This window comes from Paroedura picta, chromosome 3, assembly GCF_049243985.1.
Source record: "Paroedura picta isolate Pp20150507F chromosome 3, Ppicta_v3.0, whole genome shotgun sequence".
NCBI lineage: Eukaryota > Metazoa > Chordata > Lepidosauria > Squamata > Gekkonidae > Paroedura > Paroedura picta.
This window is the reverse complement of record NC_135371.1, coordinates 81,068,688-81,094,806: the sequence shown is the minus strand read 5'-3', so window position 1 is coordinate 81,094,806 and position 26,119 is coordinate 81,068,688. Positions and strand designations below refer to the sequence as shown.

The following is a 26,119-nucleotide window of genomic DNA, read 5'->3' as shown; positions in this document are numbered from 1 at the left end:
TCCTAAAATGCCACAAAATATGTTCCAGTCAGGTAAGAACCTGGGGAAGTATTTTAAAAGATGTGTCAGCGTGGCTAACTAGCGAATAGCTCCCTCCATGCTTTGGAGAGATGCATAATTGTAGGACAATGGGTCTCTCAAAACCTGTTGATTCACCTTGGACTAATCTCATCAAGTCCAACCTTACTTCCTCTGCACCCATTTACCCAATCCCCTCTTGGAGTTGTCTATGCTTGTAGCACCCACCTCTTCTTATGGCAGTGAATTCCATGTATTAATTACTTTTGGGACAACTAAGTACTTATTTTATATTTTCTAATCTTACTGCTCATTAATTTCATTGAGTGCCCATGAATTCTTGGATTGTGAGAAAGGGAGAAAAGTACTTATTTTTCTACTCCATGCATAATTTTATACGCTTCTATCATGTCACCCCACAATTCTCCAAACTAAGCCCTTTAACTTTTCTTCATAGGGAATGCGTTCCACCCTCTTAATCAGTTTAGTTGCCCTTTTCCTCACTTTTCCCAATACTGTAATACAAAAGCTGCACCATGGACTTAGACAGAGGCATTATGATACTGCCCGATTTACTTTCAATACCCTTCCTAATACCCCGCAGCATAGCATTTGCCTTTTTTATTGCAGTTGCATACTGTGTCAACATCTTCAGTGAGTTATCTAACATGACTCCAAGCTCTCTCTCGTGGTCAGTCACCACCAGTTCAGACCCCATCAGTGTATATTTAGAGTTACGATTTTTGGCACCAATGTGCAGTACTTTTCACTTGACCAAGTTGAATCTCATTTGCCACATTGTTGCCTGCTTGCCCAACCTCAACAGTTCTCTCTGGAGCACCTCACAGTCCTCCCTATCCTGAACAACTCAGTGGTATCTGCAAATTTAACCACTTCACTGCTTAATCGCAATTTGAAATCATTAACAAACAATTAAAAAGTGCCAGACCTAGTACTGAGCCCCCCAGCACCCTCCTGCTTATCACCTTTCACTGTAAAACCACCCATTTATACTCACTCTCCATTTCCTGTTAATTAATGACTTGTTAATCCACAAGTGAATTTACTTAGGAGGCTTTGATGAGGAACTTTATCAAAAGCTTTCTGGAAGTCTAGATAAACAACATTTACTGGGTCACCTTTGTCATCATGTTCGTTCTTCCCATCAAAGAACTCTTAAAGAGTTTGTTGAGACAAGACTGTCCCTTACAGAATCCATGCTGATTCTTCCCCAGTAGCTTTTATTCATCTATGTGCCTACTACTTCCATTTTAAATAATGGATTCCACCTTGTCCAGTCTGAGCCTGTAAGACAGCTATGCTTGCCACTATATGGGGCTATTTTCAGTCCCAACTCCAAGGGAAGCTAGGATGGTTTCTGCCAGGAAGTATCATATCTGACCTGCTGTTGTACTTATTTTTTTAAAGATCACATTGCTTTTGATGTTTTAATGTTTATTACTTGATTTATATATGTTTAAAAACTGTTTTAAGTAATCCCAGAAAGCAATACATAAGTAAATTAAATAAACAAAACTGTGGTGTGACTAAATTTGGAACACTATATAGTTCTGTCGCCCCAAAAACTGAAAAGGTAAAGAAAAAAACAATCTGGCTTAAAAGACTGGGGATTTCTTGGGTTGGATCCCATGCTTTTATGCAGATCATGGTTTTTTCCTTTCTGTCCCCCCACCCCACTGAGTAATTTCTAGCCTCTGGAAAGCTGACACCTGGAATCAGGTGGATAGTAAAGAGGAGAAAGGATGAAATAAGAACACAAGAAGAGCTCTGCTGGATCGGACCAGTGGTTTATCAAGTTCAGCACTGTGTCTCAAACATTGGTCAACCAGTTCATCTGCAGGTCCAACAAAAGGGCACAGAGGCCAAGGCCTTCTCCTGATGTTGTCTGCTGGCACTGGCACTGCCTTTGAATGTGAGCATTTCTTTTAGTCATCATGGCGAGTAGTCAGCTACCCACCATGATTCTTTCTAATTCCCAACATCCTCTGAGAGTGAATTTGACATTCCAATTCTCCCTCACCAGTGCAACCACCAATCCATGTTATTTTTATTCCAATAAGACATACGACCCCAGGAATCAACTTTCTGGAAATAACTACTGGAGGGAGGAAAAGTGGGGAAGATTCACAACTACCAGTACTTCCTGCTGACAGCTCGTTGAGGGTTGCTGACAACCCTCCATTTACAAGATGACATGAGAGCAATTAATAAGAGTATACATACTTTGGAGGAAATGGAGTTAGAACTTCTCCATTTTCCTAAGTACTAAGCACTTGTGGGCACAATGAGAACAGTGAAGAGCAGCAGATTGAAGACATGCAATGCATATCTTTCATGTGTCATTTTCTGCCACTTCATATAAAAGTGGCTTTAAAGGAGGACTAGACAAATCTTTAGGTTTATGAAAGGGAACCATCCATGTTTGGAGTCCGTATACTTCTGAATACTAGTTGCTGAGGGTCAGCAGAGGGAGACCTTCTCAATAGCTTATCTGTGGGCCTGGTTAGCCACCGAGGTAAACAGATTGCTGGACTAGATGAATCTTCTGAAATTTACAAGTCCAAAACTCTGTGACCTAAGTTCTTATATATGCATATTAAATAATTGTATCTTAAAATTATGGAGTAATTCTTTTTTAGGAATTAGTAATTGTTATTTAAGAATTACTACTCGCACCGCAGTGAGTAGGTGTTGCAATTAAGCATATCAAAAAATCTGCAAGGAAACATGTTTGAAAGCAAAATTGTCTGCACAAAAAGCAAAACAGTCTGCACATTGGTTCAGTGGTCTCTGTTCAATAAGCAATCTTGTGAAACCTGGTCCTTACCGCACTGGTTTGGGTTCATAAATAGTAAATAACTACCAAGGAACTACCAAGGAACCAGTTCAGGCAACCTGAACCTGAAACACAAGAAATCTTAACGATGGGAGCTGAAATAACGTACACTTTGCACTACTCAAATTTCAATTGCCTTATGCTAGCCAGAACCATATCTTGAAAACTTGAGGAAAAATTACATCAGAATGTGCGAGAAACATCTGGAACAATATACTGGCCAGATTCTTTAGCACAAAATCTTCTTCCATACCCAGATTTGTTCCAGCACAAAGATTGATTCATTTTAAAGCAAAGCACCTTGGCATCTTGTTCCACTAAGTCTTCACTCACAACATCATCTTCTTCCCGGGTGCCCTAAAGAAAGGACAATGGATTAATCCCATTAGGACTGTATGTGAAGTGATAATGGTCACAGAACTCTTTCAGCCCCGTATACCTGAAGAAGAACAATTAACATCTTTTTGAAGTGCCCAGAAGTGTCTGCCAGAACATCTTCCTCCAGGTCCCTTTCATAAACTGTAGAGAGGAGATTAAAAAATAAAAAAAGAATCTCTAGTATCAGGCACCACAAGGAAAATCCAGGAATTACTGAACTGGAAATATTTTGTTCATTCTGATGTTTTACTGAGACTGTTAGGTCATTACATTTTCAGTAATCATTGAACAAGGAAATGGCGCTCAGAACACTGGTTGTGAGCCTCAGCACAATACATTGCATTATGTTGCACAGGAGTCAATCCTCAATCCTCCATTCTCAGTTAGGAAACCAAGTACAAATTTGGGCATATAAAAATCATTAGGAATGGAGGAAGAAGCGAGGGTGATTATTTTATGTGTACATAATACTACAACTGATCCTCAACATAATTCCTTCGCTTCTATGACATAACAGTCACTGAAGCCAGCTCAAGACTCAGAGACATGTTAAACCCCTGCCCTCTGCAGTCACCATCTTTGTATGCTTCCACCAGAGCATGGATCTGCCGGTTGGTCCGAGAAGCCAGGATTTCTATCAGGCACTTTTCATCAGTCCCAATGCCCTGAAAGCAATGGAAATAATTTCTTATGAAAAGCAGCACACCAAATGTCAAGAAATGAAAAGCCCCAAATGTATCTCTTTGTAGAATCACATAGGAAGAAAAAATTTCCCCAAATGGGATGTCAAAGTGTTTTTAATTCTCCTGGTGGCTCTGATTATTTTGTTACTAGTTTTTCCTTCACACCTTGTGTAATGTATTCTTTCACATATTTATTGGAAGCTGCTTTGAATGGTTCAATGTATCATTGCTTAAATAAATAAATAAATAAATATGGTCCTAGCTCTCTTCTTACCTGAAGAGCATCTTTTATTTCCTTGGCATCAAAGTACTCTAAGGGTCTCATTAGACCAACAATCAGTCGCTCAAATTTCCCCGTCAGCTCATATTTCAAGTCTGCAATCAGATCCTAACAAAAATGGGGAGAAGAGATGGATGAAGAAAAACAAAAGAATCCTGGAAGTAATTTTCAATCAAAACTCCCAAATCATTTTCTTCAATGAAATTTCAGTTAAGTTGAAATGCAACTACTTGTTAAAATTAGCACTTTACAATGTATTTTAGGTTCACCCTTATAACAACTACCCCACTTGTGAGGTAAGTCCCTCTTCTTCCTATTTTACAAACTGGGAACTGAAACTATGAGGCAGAGTCTTGGCCCCAAAGGTAATTAATGACTGTGCAGCAGATATGTGACCCCCAATTAGAACCAGGTCTTTGGGTCGAAGGCAGCTCTCTACCTACTGGACTACTTTCAAAAGTAAAAAAGAACTTGACCATCCTAGACATATCCTCATCCAGCAGAGTACCATCTGTTGCAAGGCAAAAATGACAGCAATAGCCTCTAGTCTAGTCTAGAATATACATATTCTGATGCATAAATGAAACTCCTCACATTCTTACAATATATGTCTGCCTACATAACTCATCCTCACCTGGACATAAACTGCTTTCTCTTCCCTACATCTTATTTGGAATCTTCGTGACTAATCTGATATTTCCCTATTAACTGTGCTTCCCAACAATGCAATTTATTAATTTTTAAGGCGCAACCAAAATCTGCACATAGTAATCTTTAGTATAGACTTTTAAGACAGAACAATGAAGACTTCTCTCACTTTCTTGAGATTACCTTTCCATAGAGAGATTTGTAGGCCTGGCAAATTTCAATTCTTTGTTTATTACTTCTGGATGTTATGAGGTCAAGTATGGCTTCCTTGTCACTACCTAGAGAAGAAAGAACGCTCAGACATACCCAAGGCAACAAAATCTCATAGCTTCAGTGGAATCTCCTTTGGAATGTCACTTTGAGTTAGATTCCCATTTAGAATTGGAACCAACAGAACAGGGACATTATTGACACCCAAGACCACTTTCCACACTTGCAGGAAACAAAATAAGGAAGTGAGAAGTCGTGGGGGATAGCAGCCACATCTAACTTTTCAGTTCAGATGGGGAGCGCTGTTGGTCTGAAGCAACAGAACAAAGTCTGAGTCCAGAGACATCTTTAAGACAAACAGAGTTTAATTCTGAGTACAAGCTTTCCTGTGCGTGCAGACTTCTTGATTGGAACAGCTTTCCTCAACTGTAAAGAGAGGGTATAGGGGGGTAGATACCAAGAAGGGCTAGTTAAGAGTCAAGTTCAGGAATGGGGACAAACTGGAAAATTTCAGTTCCTGGACCACTGAAATGGCTGCCAGCCATTGAAGAAAACTGTTTCGATGTATCTAACAAAGTTCAGTTAGTCTCCATGGTAGCAGTCCTGCTCTCGGCCCTGGAAACCACTTGACCAACCCTTTCTTTACTCTGTATGGAAAATGTCCTCAGACTCTCCTCCACCCGCCCACAGCTTTTCAGCTGGACTAGGTATACGGATGACAAGAAAGTCTTCAAATGTAGCATTCTATTTTTCGCTATTTTCACCATGAAAGACCAAACATACGAGACTTGTGCTTCTGCAGAATAAAGGAGGGGATGGGGCCTGTAGCACTGAACCAAGTGTACCGTCCTGCCAGCCCTTCCAGTCTTACATCACTTTCTACTCCTTGGCTAAAAAGAAAAGGGGCACAACATGCATGTAAGCTGAAGAGCAGACTTTTTATGTTCTACACTGAGCTACACAATGGGAAGGTGATAACTGAGACCAGGCAAGAATCTGAAGGAACAAAAACAACAATTTGTTTTTCTTAACATTCTTTACTGCCTTCTCCAGGAGAGAAGCAAAGGCAGTCAATCTTACTATCACCTGTTACCAATCTTACTATCATCTATTGCTTAGCAGCTTTTGTTGGCAGAATAGGTGACAGCAAAGTTGAGACTATTCTCATTAGAGACACAAAAAATTAGATCAAATTGACAGGTTTCAACAACCACAGAACATACCAAATCCTTTCATAGCATTATATAATGCCTCAGCATCCTGGTTGGCATCAAAGTTTGGGAAATCCTTCACGGAACCCCTGCATTTTCCAGTCTAGAGGAGAAAAAAAGACTTTACTGGTTATATGGCTCAATAAGGAAGCAATATACTGTGTGCAGAATACAGATATTAATGCAACCCCAGCAATTCTGTCTCACTTGCTCCCACGGCTGAAGGCAGCTTACTATACATAAACAAACATATAACAATCAAACCTGAAACATCCCTCAACTTAAAACACATTATAAAATACAACTGCAACTTGCACTCCATTAGAAGCTGTGGGTGAATAAAGCAGCCCTGCAGAATCTCCTAAAAGTTTCCAAGGAGGATGCTTCACTCACCTCCTCAGGAAGCTCATTCCATAAAATGGGAGCAACTGCAGAAAAAGCACAGGCTTTTTTTCAGAATAAGCGAATTCCCCGGTTCATGATGGCCAGGTTAAGACATTCTTTACCTGTCAAGATTTCATCCAGTTAAAATTTGGGGACTATGGCACAGTTAGAGGCAGGAGACACAGCCTGACTGGGTGGGCGGCCACTCACGTGACAGGACAGCACAGGCAGGAGCATTTATTGGCCCTTAAATTGTGAGGCCCAAAAGGTCATTAGGCCTTTTATTATAGTTACAGATGTATCCACATAATTTATTGCCCTTTCCACACGTGCCTCACTGGACTATCTCCTGGAAAGAGCATCTGGGGATGAATGGAGAAGCAGAGTGTGACAAATATTGCTGGGAATGATTTCTGTGTAGAGCAGCATTCATTTCCAGTTCTAGGAATTACTTTGCACTCCTATGCTCTTGCCTTTTTAGTTTCATGCTGCCTTTTCTGCACACTTTGTCTCTTATCTCAGCTTGGGAGCTGCTTGCCTCTTGGCATGAAATGTACAGGCAAAGGTCTGCAATTTTGAAAAATTGCACACATATAAGAAAAGTTCACTCTTCCGTAGCCCTTCCCCCATGTCTATGAGTCATCTTGACTTCCCGACAGAAAGCCAGAGGCCTTTAAGTTATAAATAGATGAGCTGCTCTGCCCAGAATTCTACTCCTCTATTCAAACTGGCAACATCTCCAATGCCAATGCCATGCCTGTGCATCCTCCTCTTCTTAAAGACTTTTTCCACGCAAGGCCTAGCACCCAAACTCTTATGTAACAGCATCTCTTCCTTCACACTATCATGTCTACAGCCTCCATTTTTACATATGAGAAAAAGAACAAGATGAGTCATTCCGGACTGTGCTGAGGGTCAGCAGCATGTTGAAGCAGCAGACTTTGTCTTAGAACACATGCCATATTGGTTTGGGAGAGGGGAGATTTCCTGCCAGCTTCCTATACCATTTCAATTTATTCAACTAGTCGGTGTAACATGTTGGCTTTTACATGGTACAAGCAGGGCTCCTGTGAAGACTTGCAGAAGGCATCTAATGTTGCTCACCCCCACTATTCTTTCGTTCCCTTTCCTGGCAACCCCCATAGCCTCCCCCTTCTCCCCTTCCCACCCACCTTTATCCCCCCCCCCCACTTCAGCTTTCCCTCCATTCCTTCCCCTAGCAGCCTGTCCCTGGGAAAACCAGATTGCAAAGTGCTGGCTGAACAAGGCCCAGTGGGGCACAAGCAAGGACGTTCCTCTCTGTCCCACCCCCACAGTATTTAAATAAGTTAGGCTGAAAGTTTGCTTCCATAGCAGATTGGGGATTTGAATCCAGGTCTCTCTATAACCACTTCACCACACTTTTTTTTTGGGGGGGGGGGTGGCTGCTGCTGGCAGCCATTGATGAGATAGCTCCCAAACGCCCTCTCCAACCCCGTCTCAAGCGGGCTCCATGGTATACGGAGGAGCTCCGCCAGAAGAAATGGGAACTGAGACGGCTAGAGCGAGTTTGGAGGAAGACTCGTGACAAAGAATCTAGAACATCTTATAGAATGCAGTTAAGAGCCTATGAGATGGCGGTGAAGTCAGTGAAACGAAACTTTTACTCGACTAGCATCGCGTCTGCGCACTCACGCCCAGCACAATTATTTAGGATAGTCTGATCTCTCACTGCCCTCGATGAAGGGTGCCAAAACAATAGCCAATTGGACATTAGCTGTGAGGCATTCGCGAGTCACTTCGCAGACAAAATCTCGAGGCTTCGTCATGACCTTCCTTCAACTTTAGACACAGAAAGTGAACTAGAGGCCCCTTGGCCGTCTTTGGAGAGAACAATGAGTCACTTCAGATGAGTCTCACTAAATGAAATGGACAAGATGGTAGCAACAACGAGGCCAACCACTTGCCCACTAGACCCATGCCCATCATGGTTCCTAAAAACAACAGGCAGAGGAATAGGAGCCCCCCTCCAGGAAATAATTAACCTCTTCCTCTCTACAGGAGAATTCCCGGAGGGTTTAAAAGAGGCAGTGGTACACCCGTTACTCAAGAAACCGTCCCTGGCTGCACAAGACCCTGACAACTATTGCCCCGTTTCACACTTAGCGTTTCTGGGTAAGTTAGTTGAAAGGGCTGCTATGGACCAAATATCAGCATTCCTGGAGGAAACTTCAGCCCTTGACCCATTTCAGTCAGGCTTTCGGCCTGGACATGGGGTGGAGACAGCGCCAGTCACCCTGATAGACGACCTCTGACGCCAGCTAGACCAGGGCGGGTCAGCACTGCTCATACTATTAGACCTATCGGCAGCGTTTGACACAGTAGACCATGAGCTCCTAGCTCGCCGCCTCGCCGACACCGGAATATGGGGAACAGCCCTCAAATGGCTGAATTCCTTCCTCCGGGGCCGTGGACAGAGGGTAGTGATAGGAGAGAGAATATCTAACCAACACCAGCTCACATGTGGAGTCTCACAAGGAGCAGTCCTCTCTCCTATCTTATTTAACATCTTTATGTGCCCTCTGGCTCAGCTGATGCGGAGGTTTGGGCTGGGTTGCCACCAATATGCGGATGACACCCAGCTCTTCCTCCTGATGGATGACCGCCCTGACTCCCCCTAGAATCCTTAGCCAGATGTCTGGAAGCAGTGACAAAATGGATCAAGCAGAGTCACCTGAAGCTCAACCCTACAAAGACGGAGGTCCTATGGTTGGGTAGGAAGGGACCATGGGAGGAAGCGCGTCTGCCCACCCTGGATGGTGTGCAGCTCTCACCAACGCACTCTGCCAGGAACCTGGGCGTGATCCTGGATGCTTCCCTTACAATGGAAGCCCAGGTCACAAAGGTAGCGCGGCTGGCCTTCTACCACCTCCACCAAGCCAAGCTACTAGCGCCCTACCTGGACCCAGAACACCTAGCCACAGTGATCCATGTGACAGTCACCTCTAGGCTGGACTTCTGTAACTCACTCTATGCAGGCCTACCCTCATCCTTGATCCGGAAACTACAACTGGTACAGAATGCTGCGGCCAGGATTCTCACTAAAACATCATGGAGATCCCACATCCGGCCGGCACTCCAACAACTTGGCTGGCTCCCAGTTGAATTCCAGATCAAGCTTAAGGTTCTGGTAATCACCTTTAAGGCCATACGCGGTTTGGGCCCAGTGTATCTGAGAGACCGCCTTCCTGCCTATACCCAAAAGAGTCTTACGCTCTGCCACCTCCAACTGGCTGTGGATCCCTGGCCCCAGAGAAGCGCATCGGACCTCAACAAGGGCCAGAGCCTTCTCGGTCCTGGCCCCCACCTGGTGGAACGAGCTCCCTGAGGAGATCAGAGCCCTGCCCGAACTTCCACTGTTCCACAGGGCCTGCAAGAGGGAGCTCTTCCACCAGGCATTTGCTTGAGGCCGACCGACTCAGAACACCTGCTAGTCCCCCCAGACGCCTGCCCATGACTCTCCCAAAGTTACTGTTAATTGTTATTATATTATAATTGTGGTTTTGTAATCTTTTGATGTTATGTAATGTTCCATGTAAGTTATAATGTTCTGTGTAAACCGCCCAGAGCTGCAAAGAAATGGGCGGTATAGAAATCTAAATAAATAAATAGATAAATAAATAGTAAGCTCCAGGCCAGGGTGAATCATGCAAGTTGTATGGCAGCCAGTTGCCCAGTGGTTGCTGCCAGGTTTGGCCCTGATGAGTCCTTTCTCAAAGGTCAATAGCCCTGGAAAGGGTATTGGCCCCTTCCCTTGCTTCCTAGTGATAGAAACCATGCATTCCTTTCATCAGTTTGAACATCTTATCCAACTTTTTAAAAGGCTTCAGGTTTATCTCAAAACTGGGGGAGGGGTTGTAGAAAGAGTGTTTCTGCATCCACAGCCCTGATCACCAGATGCTGCAATATAGAGAGTTAAATTCACTGACAAGCAAGGGACCCATAAGCACTTGTGTGGGGTTTCTCATTTCTCCATGCTGTACTATTTTACTTTTCTTTCGATGAACGCCTCCACAGACTCTCTCATTTTCTAGATTCCTTCTCTCCTTTACATCCAACAGACAATTTACATTTATCTGCCCTGCTCCATCTTCAGCTTTCCCTTCTTCTTCCTTGGCAGTCTCTACCTAGGAAAACTATGGCCCAATTTTAAGCATCCTTATATTTGGCAGGGTTGAGAATTAGACTATATGGCATTTCCTGCTGTAGACTTTTTCAAGATTTGTTTGTTAAATGGAAATCATTCTGGCAACAATTTGGGTGTTTGTTTGTTTATATTTTAACTTATATACCGCCGTTCTCAAAGACTCGCAGCAGTTTACAATCTTTAACCACTCCTTGCGGAGCGGATAAAATAATCCGTTAAGGGCACCAAAGGTGGGCCCTGTCCGTGATGAGGAAGGGTGCCCATGGGCCCCTTCCCCTGGACTGACAATCTGAAGGCCTCCGATTGTCAGTCCGGCAGCAAGGGACCAATTGGCAGCGAGGGACCAATTTTATTGTGATTTTAATGTTTTATTGTGAACCGCCGTGAGTCTTCCTGGCGAACAGTGGTATACAAGTTTAAATAAATAGATAGATAGATAGATAGATAGACAGACAGACAGACAGACAGACAGACAGACAGACAGACAGACAGACAGACAGGCAGGCAGGCAGGCAGGCAGGCAGGCAGGCAGGCAGGCAGGCAGGCAGGCAGGCAGGCAGGCAGATAGATAGATAGGCAGATAGATAGGCAGATAGGCAGATAGGCAGATAGGCAAGGCAACAGTATACAGCCTTGACAAACTCCTTTCTCAATTTTGATCCAATCAGTGATTCCATGTTCAGTTTTCACTGTTGCTTCTTGACCTGCATATAGGTTTCTCAAGAGACAAATAAGATGCTCTGGTATTCCCATCTCTTTAGGAACTTGCCACAATTTGTTGTGCTCCACACAATCAAAGGTTTTAGCATAGTCAATGAAGCAGAAGTAGATGTATTTCTGGAACTCCCTAGCTTTCTCCATGATCCAGCTTATGTTGGCAATTTGATCTCTAGTTCCTCTGCCTCTTCGAAATCCTGCCTGTGCTTCTGGAAGTTCTCGGTCTACATATTGCTGGAGCCTAGCTTGTAGGATTTTGAGCATAATTTTGCTAGCATGAGAAATGAGTGCAATGGTGCGGTAGTTTGAACAGTCTTTGGCATTGTCCCTTCTTTGGGATTGGAATGTAAACTGACCTTTTCCAATCCTGTGGCCACTGTTCAGTTTTCCAAATTTGCTGGTATATTAAGTGTAGCACTTTTACTGTATCGTCTTTTAAGATTTTGAATAGTTCAACTGGAATACTGTCACCTCCACTAGTTTTATTGTTGCTCAGACTTCCTAAGGCCCATTTGATTTCATATTCCAGGATGTCTGGCTCCAGGTCAGTGACTACCCCATTGTGGTTATCAGGGATGTTAAGCTTGCTCTTGTATAGTTCTTCTGTATAATTCTGCCACCTTTTAAAAATCTCTTCTGCTTCTGTTAGGTCCTTTTTGGTCCTTTATCATACAAATCTTTGCATGAAATGTTCTCGTCATATCTCAAATTTTCTTGAAGAGAAAATTTCTTGGTCCTCCCTATTCTATTGTTTTCTTCTGTTTACGCTGTTATCTCTTCTATTCTCTGGAATTCTGCATTCAATTGGGTGTATCTTTCTCTTTCTCCTTGCCTTTCACATCCCTTCTCTCTTCAGCTATTTATAAAGCTTCCTCAGACAGCCATTTAGCTTTCTTGCATTTCTTTTTCTTTGGGATGGTTTTAGGTTTGCTACCTCTTGTACAATGTTGTGAACCTCCATCCATAGTTGTTCAGGCACTCTGTCTATCAGATCTAATTCCTTAAATCTATTTGTCACCTCTACTGTATATTCATCAGGGGTATAACTTAGTTCATATCAGAGTGCCCTAGTGCTTTTCCCTACTTCCTTCAATTTAAGCCTAAATTTTGCAACAAGAAGCTGATGATCTGAACCACAATCAGCTCCTGGTCTTGTTTTTACTGACTGTATAGAACTCCTCGCACCTAACAACAACAAACAATAGAACTTCTCCATCTTTGGCTGCAGAGCACATAGTCAATGTGATTACTGTGTTGACCATCTGGTGTTGTCCATGTGTAGAGTTGTCTCCCCAGACATAAAAGATGGCAATTCATTAAAATTACCCCCCCCCCAATATCCTCCCCTGTCCAGCGTACAGTCCAGAGCTCTTTTATTAGGAGCGAGAATTATGCCAATAGTGGTACTTGATTTGGAGCGAGGGTCCTGATCTCATTGGTTCTAGGAGATCCCCTGGTGGTAACTCTGGGACCACAGTCCGGCCTCAACCATATGCCTGGCGGAAGAGCTCCATCTTACAGGCCCTGCGGAAAGCTGGTAATTCCAACACGGCCCTTAGCTCTTCTGGAAGCTCATTCCACCAGGTTGGAGCCAGGTCCGAAAAGGCCATGGCCCTGGTCAAGGCCAAGCAAATGTCCTGGGGGCCTGGGATCACCAGCAAATTCATACCTATTGAACAGAGTGCCCTGGGCTCCAGTTGGCTGGCTCCGAATCAACGGAGCTTCTTCGTGTTAGAGAATGTAGGTAAAAACTCTTTAACCTTCAAATTAGAATTCTCCAGTACAAAGGAGATGCGCTTAGGGATCTCCAGTGCCTGACAAAGGTGAAAACAGTGAAGGAGAAGCAGTTGTAGTGACTGTAACCCGAGAGCAGCATTTCATCACGGCTGGAGAAAAAGAACTCCGTATCAACGCGAAAGACCCCGAGGGGACTGAGTCTGGAGCGACCTTTCATTTCCTGAAACTAGGTGATTAAACAATTGAAATGTAAAGTGGAGGCTGTATTGTTGAAGAATCTTTCTAACTCCTCTGAGCTAGATTCTTATTTCCCCGAAGACTGATTGAAACACCCCACCCCTGATTAAGACGCTGAAGGAGAAACTGAAAGGGGGAAGGGAAAGCTGGTGTATAAAATCACAGACGTTACAGAAGATTCTGGTTGTTGTCTTATTAACTTTTGAACGGTGTTACTATTTATCAAAAAGAAATAATGACACCCAGAAAAAAAGGAGGTACAAATGCAGTTTGCTGTCTCCATGCCAGATAAAGTGAATATGCAGGAGATGATGACAAAATTGATTGAGACTTTAAATGACATGAATAGAAAAGTAAATAAAATTGATGAAGATTTAAGCAATATTAAACAGGAGACAGGAAAGATTTCAAGGCTTGAACATAGCATATCAACTAGTAGAAGACTTTAAAATTGTCAATGAAAAACTGGAAAGTCTAGAACAGTGGTCCCCAACCTTTTTATCACCGGGGACCGGTCAACGCTTGGCAATTATACTGAGGCCCGAGGGGGGGGTTATATTTTGCTGAGGGACGTTGCCACCACCTGAGTCCCTGCTCCACTTGCTTTCCTGCCGCCGCCCCTGACTTCCTGCCACCCACTGGGGGGCGCTGCCAGCAGCAGCTGCGCAGTACCACACCAAGGGGGAGCCCCAGCCATGGCAGCCACTGGAGAGGACTAAAGGTGAGCCAGCGGCAGAGTGGCAGGGCGGCCTAAGGCAGCAGCCAGGGAGGAGGACGAGGAGAAGCTGCGGCCCGGTACTGACTGATCTACAGACCGGTCCCGGTCCCCGGACCGGGGGTTGGGGAACACTGGTCTAGAAGATAGGATGGAAAGCCTGCAGAATGAGAAGGAGAGAGAAAATCAAGAATGAATGTGGATAGAAGGCATACAAAAGGAAAGACTTTTAAGACTGCGTTCATTGCAAGAGCTGGAAGGAGAAGATACATATAGAAGAGTAGTTAACATTTTGTGTGAGATGTTGGGGGAAAATGAGGGAGAAATGAAATTGGAGGTGGATGAAATTTTTTGTGTAAACTCAAAATAAAGAAACTGAAAAGAAAGAAATTTGACAAAAGACATTCTTATAAGTTTTGTTAATAAATCTATACGAGATGCTATACTTCATGCACATTATGAAAAGAGGTTTCAAGTGGATGGGAAGGAAATTATTTTGAAGGAAATGGCAGCAAAGATTTTGAAATTGAGAAAGGAATACAGTTTCATAACTGAAGTGTTACAGCTTAGGGAAGGGTAAGCTTAGGGAAGAAAGCTTATTTCAGCGTGACAAATAAGTATCCTGTTAAGGGTTCATCATTTCTAGCTGGTGTGGATAGTCTCTGTGGAAAGGTGCTCTGGGTGGGAAAGGAGCAGCCTTGAGCCTGCTGAGGTTACCTATCCAGAGAAAAGGGAATCAAATCTCCCTTCAGCGTTTGTTTATTTTATCCGAGAGTAGTTTTGCTTGATATATTGAAGTCATCCACACATAACAGTTACCCTATTATAACTGTTATATAAATTCTTTATTTTCTGTGGAATAAACTTTTGGTGTTCATCTTCTTCTGTGTCTCATCTCCCCAGACAAAGATCTCAAAAAAAGTGATTTTTATTAACCTTCACAAATAAATATAGCTTAGGCACTAGAGATGAGAGACCTTTAGGGAGCACACAGCTTACACTCTACCAGGCCTTTAATCAAAATTTGCACCCTCCCTTTTCAGTAAGTTGGGGTTGACAGGGGGACTGGACATTCTTCAGACCAGAAGTCAGTAGCCTCAGAATCTTACCCCCACAACTATAGACCCCCCCCCCCCCGCAAAAAAGCAAGGTCCCTTGCAACTGACCTCCTAGACATTAGCTATGGAGCTTGGAAATTCAAATTACATATTCTTCAGAGACGGAACCAATTGTGCTTCTCTTTCTGTTTCCTTACTTTTTTGTCCCCTACCCTGTTTGTTCTTCTCTCTCTAGGCTCTCTACACCATAGTGATTTCATTCAGGAGACGCTAACATACATCTGCACTCTGTTTCAAACCAATGCTTTTTTGCAGAAAGAAAGAATGTAAACTGTGCTCAGGAACTATACTACTACACAAAGCCACAAATGGCAGAAGGCAGACTGCCTTCTTTTTTCCCCATGTGAAACCCAGCTTGCTACATGAGAGGCCAAGCACAGGAATGCCAAGAGTCCAAGTGGCCTCTCATTCAAAATTATAGTTTGGGAGTGGAGTGGAGAGGACTTTAGTTCTATGTTAAAAGAGAATCATCAATCCCTCACCTCTTCACTGCAGTAGAACTTTGTGACTAAAGTCATACAATAACCTAGGTAGATAATTACAACTGGAATGACAATATGGCTTTGTTACCAATTCTACCAATTCTTCTCAGTGAGTAACTCCCAAGTGCTGAAGCTGGTAACGGAGCTGGAGGTAATCTCCCCTGATATATGATATCCTCCATCTTTGAACTTTCAGATTTCTTTAAAAACAAAAACTCTCCAGCCCTTTTTTGTTGATGTGTTATAAATGGAAAGTATGTATTGGTGGGAGTTGTCACTTAACCTCTTCCAAATTTTCATCTGATCCTATCACCTCTTCTCTTGCGGGCCCTGGCTGCTGACATTTCTGTCCCTTTTGAATATCTACAGGTTTGGGCAAAAGCCTAGAGTGAAGTGGACATTATCTGGGAATATCTTAATAGTGGGAAATTTGTGTCAGGAATAGGTAGGGGGAAACACAAACCACCCCACTGTAGCAGTCCTCTGTAAAGAGGATGCACACTTCTGACCATGAGCAGAATACTTTTTACTCTATAATGAAAAACTACTTTCACGCTCCTGCCCTGAAAACCCACCTCCAAATCTGAGATTAGGGCTAAAAGACTGAAGCGGAAAGCAAACCATAGGTCTTTGGATAATGGGGTATCATATTGAAGATATATGTATTCTTCTTCTACACATGCTTGCTTGGGTAATCACTGCACATGTGAATTGGGAATGGAGTTTTTCACACAAAAACTCAATCAGATTTCACATTTAATCCATACATTTCTCCCACCCACCCCGACCACCAGTCTGGGAAGCAGCCTATGCCTTTGAGGACCAGAAACAGAACATGCCTTACCTTCCCTGTGCTTGACATGGCGTCTGGACTGATGAAAGCAGAGGAAACTAAGGAAACAGCAAATCAGAAGAAAAAAATTAACCAAGTTACTCTTCCATTTTATTTCCACAACTGAAGAATGCTCCTCAGTGATGGTTTTATATGAGATGATGAGCCTAATTGGAATACATAACCAGCATCTCAAGTGAAAAGCCTTTGCCATGTTGCTTCAGTGCTAAACATTATTTATCATAAGACATGTGTTGTGTAGTCAGGAGGTACTAAGAGGTTAAACTGACCTCAACCCAGGCCAGGCCTCTGCTAAGTGAGATCAGGCCCCTGCGAGACCTTAAACCAGCCTACTTCAACCTGTTGACCATAGGGCGGGCCCTCTGAAATAATTTTTCAGGCTTTGAGGAACCCTGGACATGATGTCAGTTGGCCATGCCTCCTAGCCTCACCCCACCCCCCTATGTTAACAGGTAGGCTTGAGGAGGACTGGGAGAGACAGGCAACAGTTTAAGGCAGGAGTAGATGTGTCCTGGGAAAGAGTGGCATGCAAATACAAAATTAAATCTACCAACAAGGTTTCTCGCCCCTTCTGTGGAACATCCACATAAAGGGTGAGAATCCTTGTTCCCTGCCCCCTCCCTCCCCCCCACCCCTCCCCCCCACCCCTCCCCTTCCCTTACCTTGTGGCAGGTCGCACTGAGCTGGCCCCGCCCCCACCAGTCTCCCAAGGCGGGCCCTGCTCTCTGGAGGGCGGACACAGCACTGTGTGTCGCTAGTCTGGCCCCACCTCCACCAGTCTCCTGAGGCTGCCCCCGCTCTCCGGAGTGCAGGAACAGCCTTGGAAGACTGGTGCCTCAGTGCTCTAGCACAGTCCCTGGGAGCAGGACTACGGATGTCATGTCCATAAATTTCCGTTGGGGAGAACCGCACCAGTAGATGTTCCACATCTTTAACCGCTCCTAGCGGTTAAATAATTCGCTAAGGGCCCCGGCGGCGGGCCCTGTCCGTGATGAGGAAGGGTGCCGATAGGCCCCTTCCTCCGGACTGACAATTGGAGGGCCCAATCGGCAGGTGTGTAGCCAGTCAGTCTGGCGGCAAGGGACCAATTGCGAGCCAAGCACAGCGTGGCTCACAATTGGTCCCTTGCCACTGGACTAATTGGGAGGCGCAAAGCACCTCCCAATCTACCCCCCTTCCAGGTCGCCCGCAGCCGCCCGCCAGCCACCATTACCTGCCTCTCAAGCACGAGGCCAGGTCGCCGCCTCGCCGCGCCAACACGACGGCCCGGCGGCGGCGGCCCTGGCCCAGGCGCCGCCTCCAGCCGCCACCGCCTCCGACAGACCTCGCCCCCCGGCCCGCACAGCTGAGAGCGGCCCGCAACACCACCCGAAGATCCAGGATGCGGCTGTGGCTGTGGCGCCGGCCCCAGTCGCTCGCACACCCCCTCAACCTGCCGCGCGACATTGCCCAGCGCACCACCCGCTGCAGGTACATTGAGACTGCCCAATGTACATTGCAGGTACATTGGGACCGCACTGCCCCCGACCGCACCACCGCCTCGTTACACAGCCAGACAACCGCCCCGGTGACAGCGGACGCACCTACAGCTCCGCCGCCATTTGGCCCCGGGTAGGCCGCGATGCGACCGGGCGGGGGGCCCAGGACGAGCCGGGTCCATCTCACGCGGTGCCACACGACCCCCCTTGAGTCTGGCCCCTCGCACAGCACCCGTGGACAGCCAACCCCTGACACTCCCGAACCCTGCTAGCGCCCGCTGCATTCAGAGTGCAGCGGCCTTATTTACTAGTCAATAATAACACAATAAATTGTCTGGCAGCCAAGTAAGGGACATTCAGAGTTGGTTTGACATTGCCTGCCTCTGCATTATGACCTTCAGTGTTCCTTGGAGGTTTCCCATCCTACAGCTTAGCTTCAGAGATCAGGCTTTCCTAGGATGTCCAGATCAGGGCAATGCTAAACAAATGGTATTGATCATGTGTTTAGGTGCCATAGGCTCCCACCGGATCTCTAATGGGAACCTCTGGAGCATTAGATTTGTTCATTGGCTGGAAACCAGCCAACAGAATAGGCAGATTGAATGTCCTTTTCTCCCACATTTCATAGTCAGTATTTTCATATGGCATGCAAATTCAGCAGCAATGTAGTTCCAAAAAAGAAAGGAGTCTTGTAATGGAAAAATAGTTATCAGATTTTACAGGACACCTTTTCCCCTGTAAGCCCTGAATATCATCACCCCCTTTCCGTGAAGGCTCAGGTCACAAAAGTAGCCCGAACGGCATTTTTCATCTGCGCCAAGCGGAGCTACTAACACCCTACCTGCCCTCCGAATACTTGGCAACAGTGATCCATGCAACGGTCACTTCCAGACTAGACTACTGTAACTCGCTCTACGTGGTCCTACCCTTGGCTTTGACCCGGAAATTGCAGTTGGTACAGAACGTGGCTGCAAGAGTCCTCACTGGAACATCCTGGAGGGCCCATATTCAGCTGGTGCTACGCCAGTCTGCTTCTGGATCAAGTTTAAGGTTCTGGTTTTAACCTTTAAGGCTATACACGGCCTGGGTCCAGCTTATCTGTGAGACCACTTATCTGCTTATGCCCCCCGCAGAGCTCTTTGTTCTGTGGATATGAATTTACTTGTGGTCCTGGGCTCCCAGGACATACGCTTGGCCGCGACCAGGGTCAGGGCTTTTTCAGCTCTGGCCCCAACCTGGTAGAATGTGCTCCCGGAAGAGCTACGGCTCCTGCAGGATTTGTCAGCTTTCCACAGGGCCTGCAAGACAGAGCTCTTCCGCCAGGCATATGGTTGAGGCCAGGGCAGTTCCCGGGGCTGTCAGCTGTGGATCTCTAGCTGAAACCAACTAAGTGCCTTGCTCCCAGGTAGAAATAGACCTTTGCTGGTTGGGGGGAGGGGAGTGGGCTGGCTGCCTGCGTGGCCAAAAAAAAAAAAATGTACCGAACACCTCCCCCCCCAAATGTGGAAAACGCCGTGTGACATCTGGAGAACGCCGCAGGATGCGGGGCAGATGCTCCAAAGGTGAGATTGTCCCACCAAAGGTGGGATATCTGGTCACCTTACTCTTGTGGTCCTTCCTTGTATACCCAGGAAATTGCTGATCGTCACTGTGGGATGGTAGGTGAATTTTCCCCAGGCCAGGCTGAATACTGGAGATCATGTATTTTTTTTTGGGGGGGGGGCGTTTGGGCATGAAATTGGGGTCACTGTGGGTAGGCAGGTAGTTGTGAGTTCCTGCACTGTGGAGGGGGCTGGACTACATGACCCATGAGGTCCCTTCTAACTCTGTTATTCTAAGTGGATGGATATAGAAATAATCAAAAGAATATATGCTAATTTCAATTCCACATGTTTAGAATTAGAATATTAAGAAGTTGGGACAAGCTTTCACAGAAAACAGGATTCTGACAAAGGTTCTGAAGGAAGCAAAAAGATGAAGTGGTTAGCAGTTTCAGGATAAGAGGCAGCAAGGCAGGAACGGTGGTGCCATCTGTGGAAGCTGGAAATATAAGGCATGCTGAGGGTAGAGGAAGTGGACTGACATATAGAGCTCATCTCCATACTTGGCATTGTCTCTTCCCATCTCTCCCACTCCCCTTCCCTTCCCTTTACTTCACTGCATGCATCCAGTGAAAGTCATACTACTTGATTTTCTGACACAGCACTGTCTAGCAGGATGAGGGATGTATAAATTAAGACAATCTTCAGGGTTTTATTTTTGATTCTGCCACACTCTGTGGTAGTCATGGACAAGCCTGTGAATACTTCTAAAGTACACTTTCCCTATAACTAGAAGACACATATGAGTTCTTCAGCAGCAGCTACTGCAATGGACACATCGTCATAAGGTGTGCATATTGTATGGGGAGTGTCAGACATGTTCACATTATGAAGCATGCTGTCAGCACTTAAACCAGCAGTCCCTTATGCTAAAAACACATACTCTCCTTTATTCACTGCTGGATCACAAACTCTAGCATGACCAGGAAGTATATCTTAAGGAAGTGGTGAGCTCCTCCTCACTGGCAGTCTTCAAGCAGTGGCTAGATTTATCCTGAATGCTTTAGGCTGATCCTGCATTGAGCAGGGACTTGGACTAGATAGGCTCTTTCAATTCTATGATTGTAGGTATCAAGTCCAATTCTGGCCTACTTGCTACTGAACTGCTGCATCATGAAAAGAAAAGCAAAAGGAAAGAGAAGATTTAGAAAAATCCAAACCTAAAACAGTCAGATTAGCATCAGCTTTCCTGTGTAACTGAGAAGGATCGTCTTCCCACTTTACAAGACTACAGGCTTCAACAGCTTTCCCTTCCAGCCTTTTGAACACAGCCTTGCATAAAACAGAAAGGAAAGGCCCATAGGGAACCCAACTCCGCTCCCCTGTGCATGGATCTTTTCCAACCAATAAAAAAGCATAGCCAGTTCCTTACAGACCGCCCCTCACTGCACTGCGGTCTGTCTACTGGGCTACAGTCCAATAAGAAAAATAGCCATTCCAATTTTCAGCAAGCCTGTTACAGACAAAGGAGCTTGCAACTCTCAGACGGCAGCTTTTTTTAGCACCTTTTATCAAACTACTTTAAATCATGATGAACACTCAGGCCCATTCCACACAATGGATAAAGAAACGCAATCGGCGCGGCATGGGCCAGCGCAACATTTTGTAGCGCCCTACCTTCATTTTACACTAGGGAGCCCTCCTGCTTTTCTCTCCGTGATTGTAGCGTTTGCAGTGTTCCTCACCTCCTTCCGAGGAGTGAGGAACATGCTATTAGCTTCTAGCGCCTCCTCCAGCTCACTCCCGACAATCACCTCACAGCATGGCACTTTAAACCCCCATGGCTCGCTGCAAACTCTTTTTTAAACAAAAAATGAACTATGCGATGAAACGGGAATCTGTTTATTCACATACGCATTGGTTGGGACCTTGCAGCCTCGCAAACCAACTTGCATCCTCACAAACGCCTATTTGTTATTCCAGCCGCTTTGCCATTTTTTTAAAGACAGCGAAACCCCGCTCCCAGAAATGAAGGGGGCAGCAGTGAGGGCAGGACATGTCCTCGCGTTATGACTACTGTCCTCACCTCCTGACTCTCCTTTGGCTGGCTGCTCGCGGCACCTGGCGGGATTTCCCCAGGGGAATCCACTTTTTGGGATTACCCTGATCCCGCTACAAATCAGAAGATGTAGCGAGAGCAGCGCTGGGAGGAGGCAGGAGGTTAATATTTAAAACCACACCAAAAAAGTGTCCGCAGAAGGTAAGAGTCTCACTGTTTTTTCATTGTGCAGAATGGCCCTCAGAATTTATATACTGCTTTCAGTGTTCAAAGCACTTTATTTTTTCTGTCTGTGATCCTTAAAACAGTAAAATAAGCTGCATTAGTATGCCCACATTCCAGACCATGAAGTGAGGCTGAAAGAGGCTTGCCTGAGACTACCTTGTGAGCTTGCAGCGGAGGCGAATCTGGGACAGGGAACCTCCAAGATCACAGCTCACATGATGCCACTAAGGCTTGCTGCATTACGCATTGCACTTTATCAGTGCTACAAAGCCACATCACACACAACAGCACTCATATGTGCAGTGAGAAAAACACTGCCAGCATGTCACGTGTGTAGCTATCCTTACACCCAAGTTGCAATACAGCTGACTGTACAGGCTAGTATGGCTCTGTAAAGCAGCCTTTTAAAACCTTCTGACCGTGGAGGAGCCCCTGAACTATTTTTCAGACTTTGAGGAGCCCTGGAACCAAGCTGGATTTGATGTCAGCTGGTCACACCTCCCTGCCACACCTATTCTGGTGCAACAAAGTCTCAAACACCTTCTGGTGTAGGCATGAGAATAGCAAGGACCACTTTGCTCTCCTCCTCTTTTCCCCTTCAGTTTGACTCAAACATTCTAGGACTGAAATACAGCAAGTTCTGGCAGAGCAGCACCAGAAGGCTGTGGCAATGGGCAGTTGCTTACAAAGCCTTTCAGTTTCCCCACAACAGATACTCTGTGAGGTGGGGAGGGGGCTGAGAGAGCTCTAACAGGACTGCTCTGTGACAGCCCCAAGAGAACTGTGACTGGCCCAAGGTCACCCAGCTGGCTGCATGCAGAAGAGTGGGGAACCAAACTCAGTTCTCCAGATTAGAGTCCACTGCTCTTAACCACTAAACCATTCTGGCCCCATATAGGTACAATGATGACATTTTCAGACCAATGCAGGTCGTTTTGTGCTTTCATGTTCCTGAACAAATGGACCGGTTTAATGTGAATTTCATGGTTAGTCATTATTCCTTGCGTTATTTGACATCTAATGTAGAACATGGTATCCTTTCAGCAGGGATTACATATTTATTGATCTAGAGGAAACACTTTTATCACTTTGATTACCATTTCAGAATTTGGTGCCTAGGAAAGGGAGGAAGTGAATATTTCAATGTAATTTGCACACCTGCCATTTCATTTCTTCTCCTTATCCCAAAAGGGTACATCTTAATACTGCCTATATAGCTTTGCTTCCTGTATGCCAAAATTCCAAGCTTTGAGTTATTATAATTCATTTCGATTTGAGAATGAAATATTAACAATTGGGCCAAAAATAGCATTATCTGAATATCAGTATTCAGCACAAAACAGTGTTAGAAATCTATAATAGAAACTTTCCCCCCCCCAAGAAACCTCCCAGTGCTATTATTCCAGATGAATTGTATTATCACAAAATGATTATATCAGTATCAGAATCCCAATTTTATGCAATTCTAGCTTTCCATGGGGTTCCGGTTTTTCATCTATAGATGGAGCTAGAAAAAGAATCTTATTTTTCCTTATGATGATAATGCAGTACGACGTGGGGCATTATTGAAGCTCTCGGGTTATGTCAGTCCTCTCCAGATAAACATAAACCACTGAAAGAAAAGGTGATGAAAGAGCAGGCTCCCTGAAAAAGGCTGCAAGCTTTAACCCAAGAGAGCATTCTTGACATCTTGGGAAAAATCACTGACATTTCCACCAAAGATTCAGCAGCTGTTGTGACTTTAAAGAGGAGATCTCTGCTCAGGTTTTGGAAGACCTGGTTTTGATCATTTTTTGAAGAAACTCTAATGCAGTCGTGAAAGCATTTCTGATCAATGATTTACCCTAGTAGAAAGAATCAATGAGATTTGCCACGTCCCTGAAATGAATAGATCATGAGCATTAACCATCCAACAGCTGGAACAATACCTTTTTTCTCTCAAATTTAATTTTTGTGCATCTTTTTATTCAGGGCCTCCCTGCCCACCCTCTCCTCTCTTGGGGATGATGGACAGATTAGCTACATGCTTACAACGGCACTCCAAACAGCCAGAGCTACCCATTTTAACATGTCATCTCCAGCTCACTGAATTCAAACTAGCCCATTCTACCAGATCAATGGTTATTTTTAAACCATGTAGGCGGTATGCAATACAGTTATCATACACCAGCATTTAAGCCTTTGGCACTAGAAAGGTTTTTAATGGCGACTGAAACAATTAGCTTTAAAGTGTTTTATTTCTCATGAAACAGTATGACAAGCAGGCACAAACTCCACCCAATCCTAAGGGTGGGGCACTTACTAGAACAATTACAAAGCCAGGTAGCTCTTATCACTATAGAACAACTCATGTTTTAAAGTTCCAATCACCAACAAAATAAGGATCTAAGCATCCCCCCCTCGCACACTATTTGGTGCTACGGCATTGAAATGAGAAGTTTACAAATGCTTTACATGTGCTTTATCATGTAGACACAATTCTCACAAATCTAAGCATTTTTACCCATCAAATCTCATTCTGTCCTTAGAGTTGAAAGAAACAGAAGGTAAATAACTTTATTTTAAGATGAAAATACATAAGAGCAAACATTTAATGATTTGTTCACAGGATTTTTTAAAAAGCAAGGCTCAGACACCCCACCCCACCCCCAATTTGACCATCAATCACCAATTTGTTCAGGAACATACTGTATTTGCAGCAGGGTCCTCTGCTGAGTTGCACCCTTCTAAACTCACTGATTTTATTTGATTTAGATTAGATGTTATTCTGTTTAGGATGGTGCTGTTAAGGTTGTAAAAATCCCAAAGGATTACAGGTAGTGGCTCTGATGTTTCTCCCTGAAAAGGCCTCAATAATTTCAGTGCACTGGGCAAGAAACTTTATTTTCTCTCTCCTTATAGCACACAGCCACAGAGTGCCTTTCCTCTAGCCTCCAACATTTGAGACAGAAGTCGGATGTGCGAGCGTGTATGTTAAGCTTTGCAAGGACATGTATTTTATGGAGCAAAATAGGCACGAAGCATCAATCTGTTTCTTCAGACCGAAATCTGGTAACAGTCAGGACAAAATGCCTATCGTGTCACAGATATGCCACCAAGTTCTTCTTGAGCTAAATCGGGCTAATCACCGCTACTGTAGTGATTCAGTATCATTCAAGAGTCCAGCACAGACATACACTTTTCCTCCAGAAAGTACATGGGTACCAAGGGCGTTTTCACAAGTGCCTGCTGCCCGATTTAGCTAGAGAGCTCTGTGCCTATATTTTCGTGATGCTTTATTATCCCTTTAAAAACTGGCACTCTTTCAAGCATCCTTGGCCGGTTATCCAGGCCACACCTTTGACTCCTCCGGAAGGCTTGGACAAATTTTGTAGCAAATTAAACGGAGCCTGGAACTCGCGGCTCTCAAAAAGGCAAAGAAATCCATCCCCATTTTAAAAGTGCACACAGCTTGGCAAAAATTAGTCTTCAAGAAAACCACACACCATTTTGCAGTAGCTACAAGAGCACCTCCCCTCTGCAATGTACCAGCGGACCCCTTCCCCTTTCCCCAAGGAGGCCCTCAGTTCCCGCCCCTGGTTTCCCAACTTACTTGTAAAGGCAAAGTAATGGAGCAAGGCAGCCCGGCGGAGGCGGTGGCCGAGATGGCAGAAAGAAAGGCTGACCTCAGGGCGGTGCAGCTGTCTCCTCTCCTCGGCTCCAGTAGCGACGTCACACGCTCCAGAGCCTTCCAATCCTGGCTAGCCCTGGCCGACACCCTCGCCGGCCCGGGGGGGGGGGGAGGCCGCTCCGGCTGCAGGAGACCCCACCGCTCGCTTGCAGGACGACGAAGGCAGTCGTGCTGCGGCGGGGTCACTCCCTTGGACATTTTTAAAGGGGGGAGGGGAAGAGAGCCCTTAGGCAGGCTTAAGGCTGTATCTTATTTTGTTTTACTGGGGAACAGATTCCCGACCTGAATAGCCCGAGCAAGCCCGATCTGATCAGATCTAGGAGGTTCGATCCTGGCTGATACTTGAATGGGAGACCTCCAAGGAACACGAGGGTCATGAGGCGGAGGCAGGCAGTGGCAAACCATGTCTCTCGCCTCTCAGTCAGACATTCT

General features: G+C 45.1%; 1 protein-coding gene across 4 annotated transcripts in view; it reads right to left on the bottom strand.

Moving 5' to 3' along the window:
* The window catches only part of ANXA6 (annexin A6), a 72,495-nt gene extending 46,726 nt beyond the window's left edge, over positions 1-25,769 (bottom strand). For 2 of the 4 annotated variants that reach the window (XM_077326539.1, XM_077326541.1), the window contains exons 1-8: positions 25,610-25,769; positions 16,706-16,752; positions 6,298-6,388; positions 5,048-5,142; positions 4,211-4,324; positions 3,828-3,918; positions 3,315-3,394; positions 3,176-3,232 (exon numbers count right to left, since the gene is read on the bottom strand). In XM_077326539.1, the coding sequence (XP_077182654.1) occupies positions 3,176-3,232; positions 3,315-3,394; positions 3,828-3,918; positions 4,211-4,324; positions 5,048-5,142; positions 6,298-6,388; positions 16,706-16,723 (546 nt within the window). In that variant the 5' untranslated portion in view covers positions 16,724-16,752; positions 25,610-25,769. Of the gene's footprint in view, positions 1-3,175; positions 3,233-3,314; positions 3,395-3,827; positions 3,919-4,210; positions 4,325-5,047; positions 5,143-6,297; positions 6,389-6,678; positions 6,792-16,705; positions 16,755-20,730; positions 20,900-25,609 lie in introns of all 4 variants that reach the window. The other 2 variants (XM_077326540.1, XM_077326542.1) reach the window with 2 other exon arrangements.
* Between the last annotated feature and the right edge of the window lie 350 nt (positions 25,770-26,119).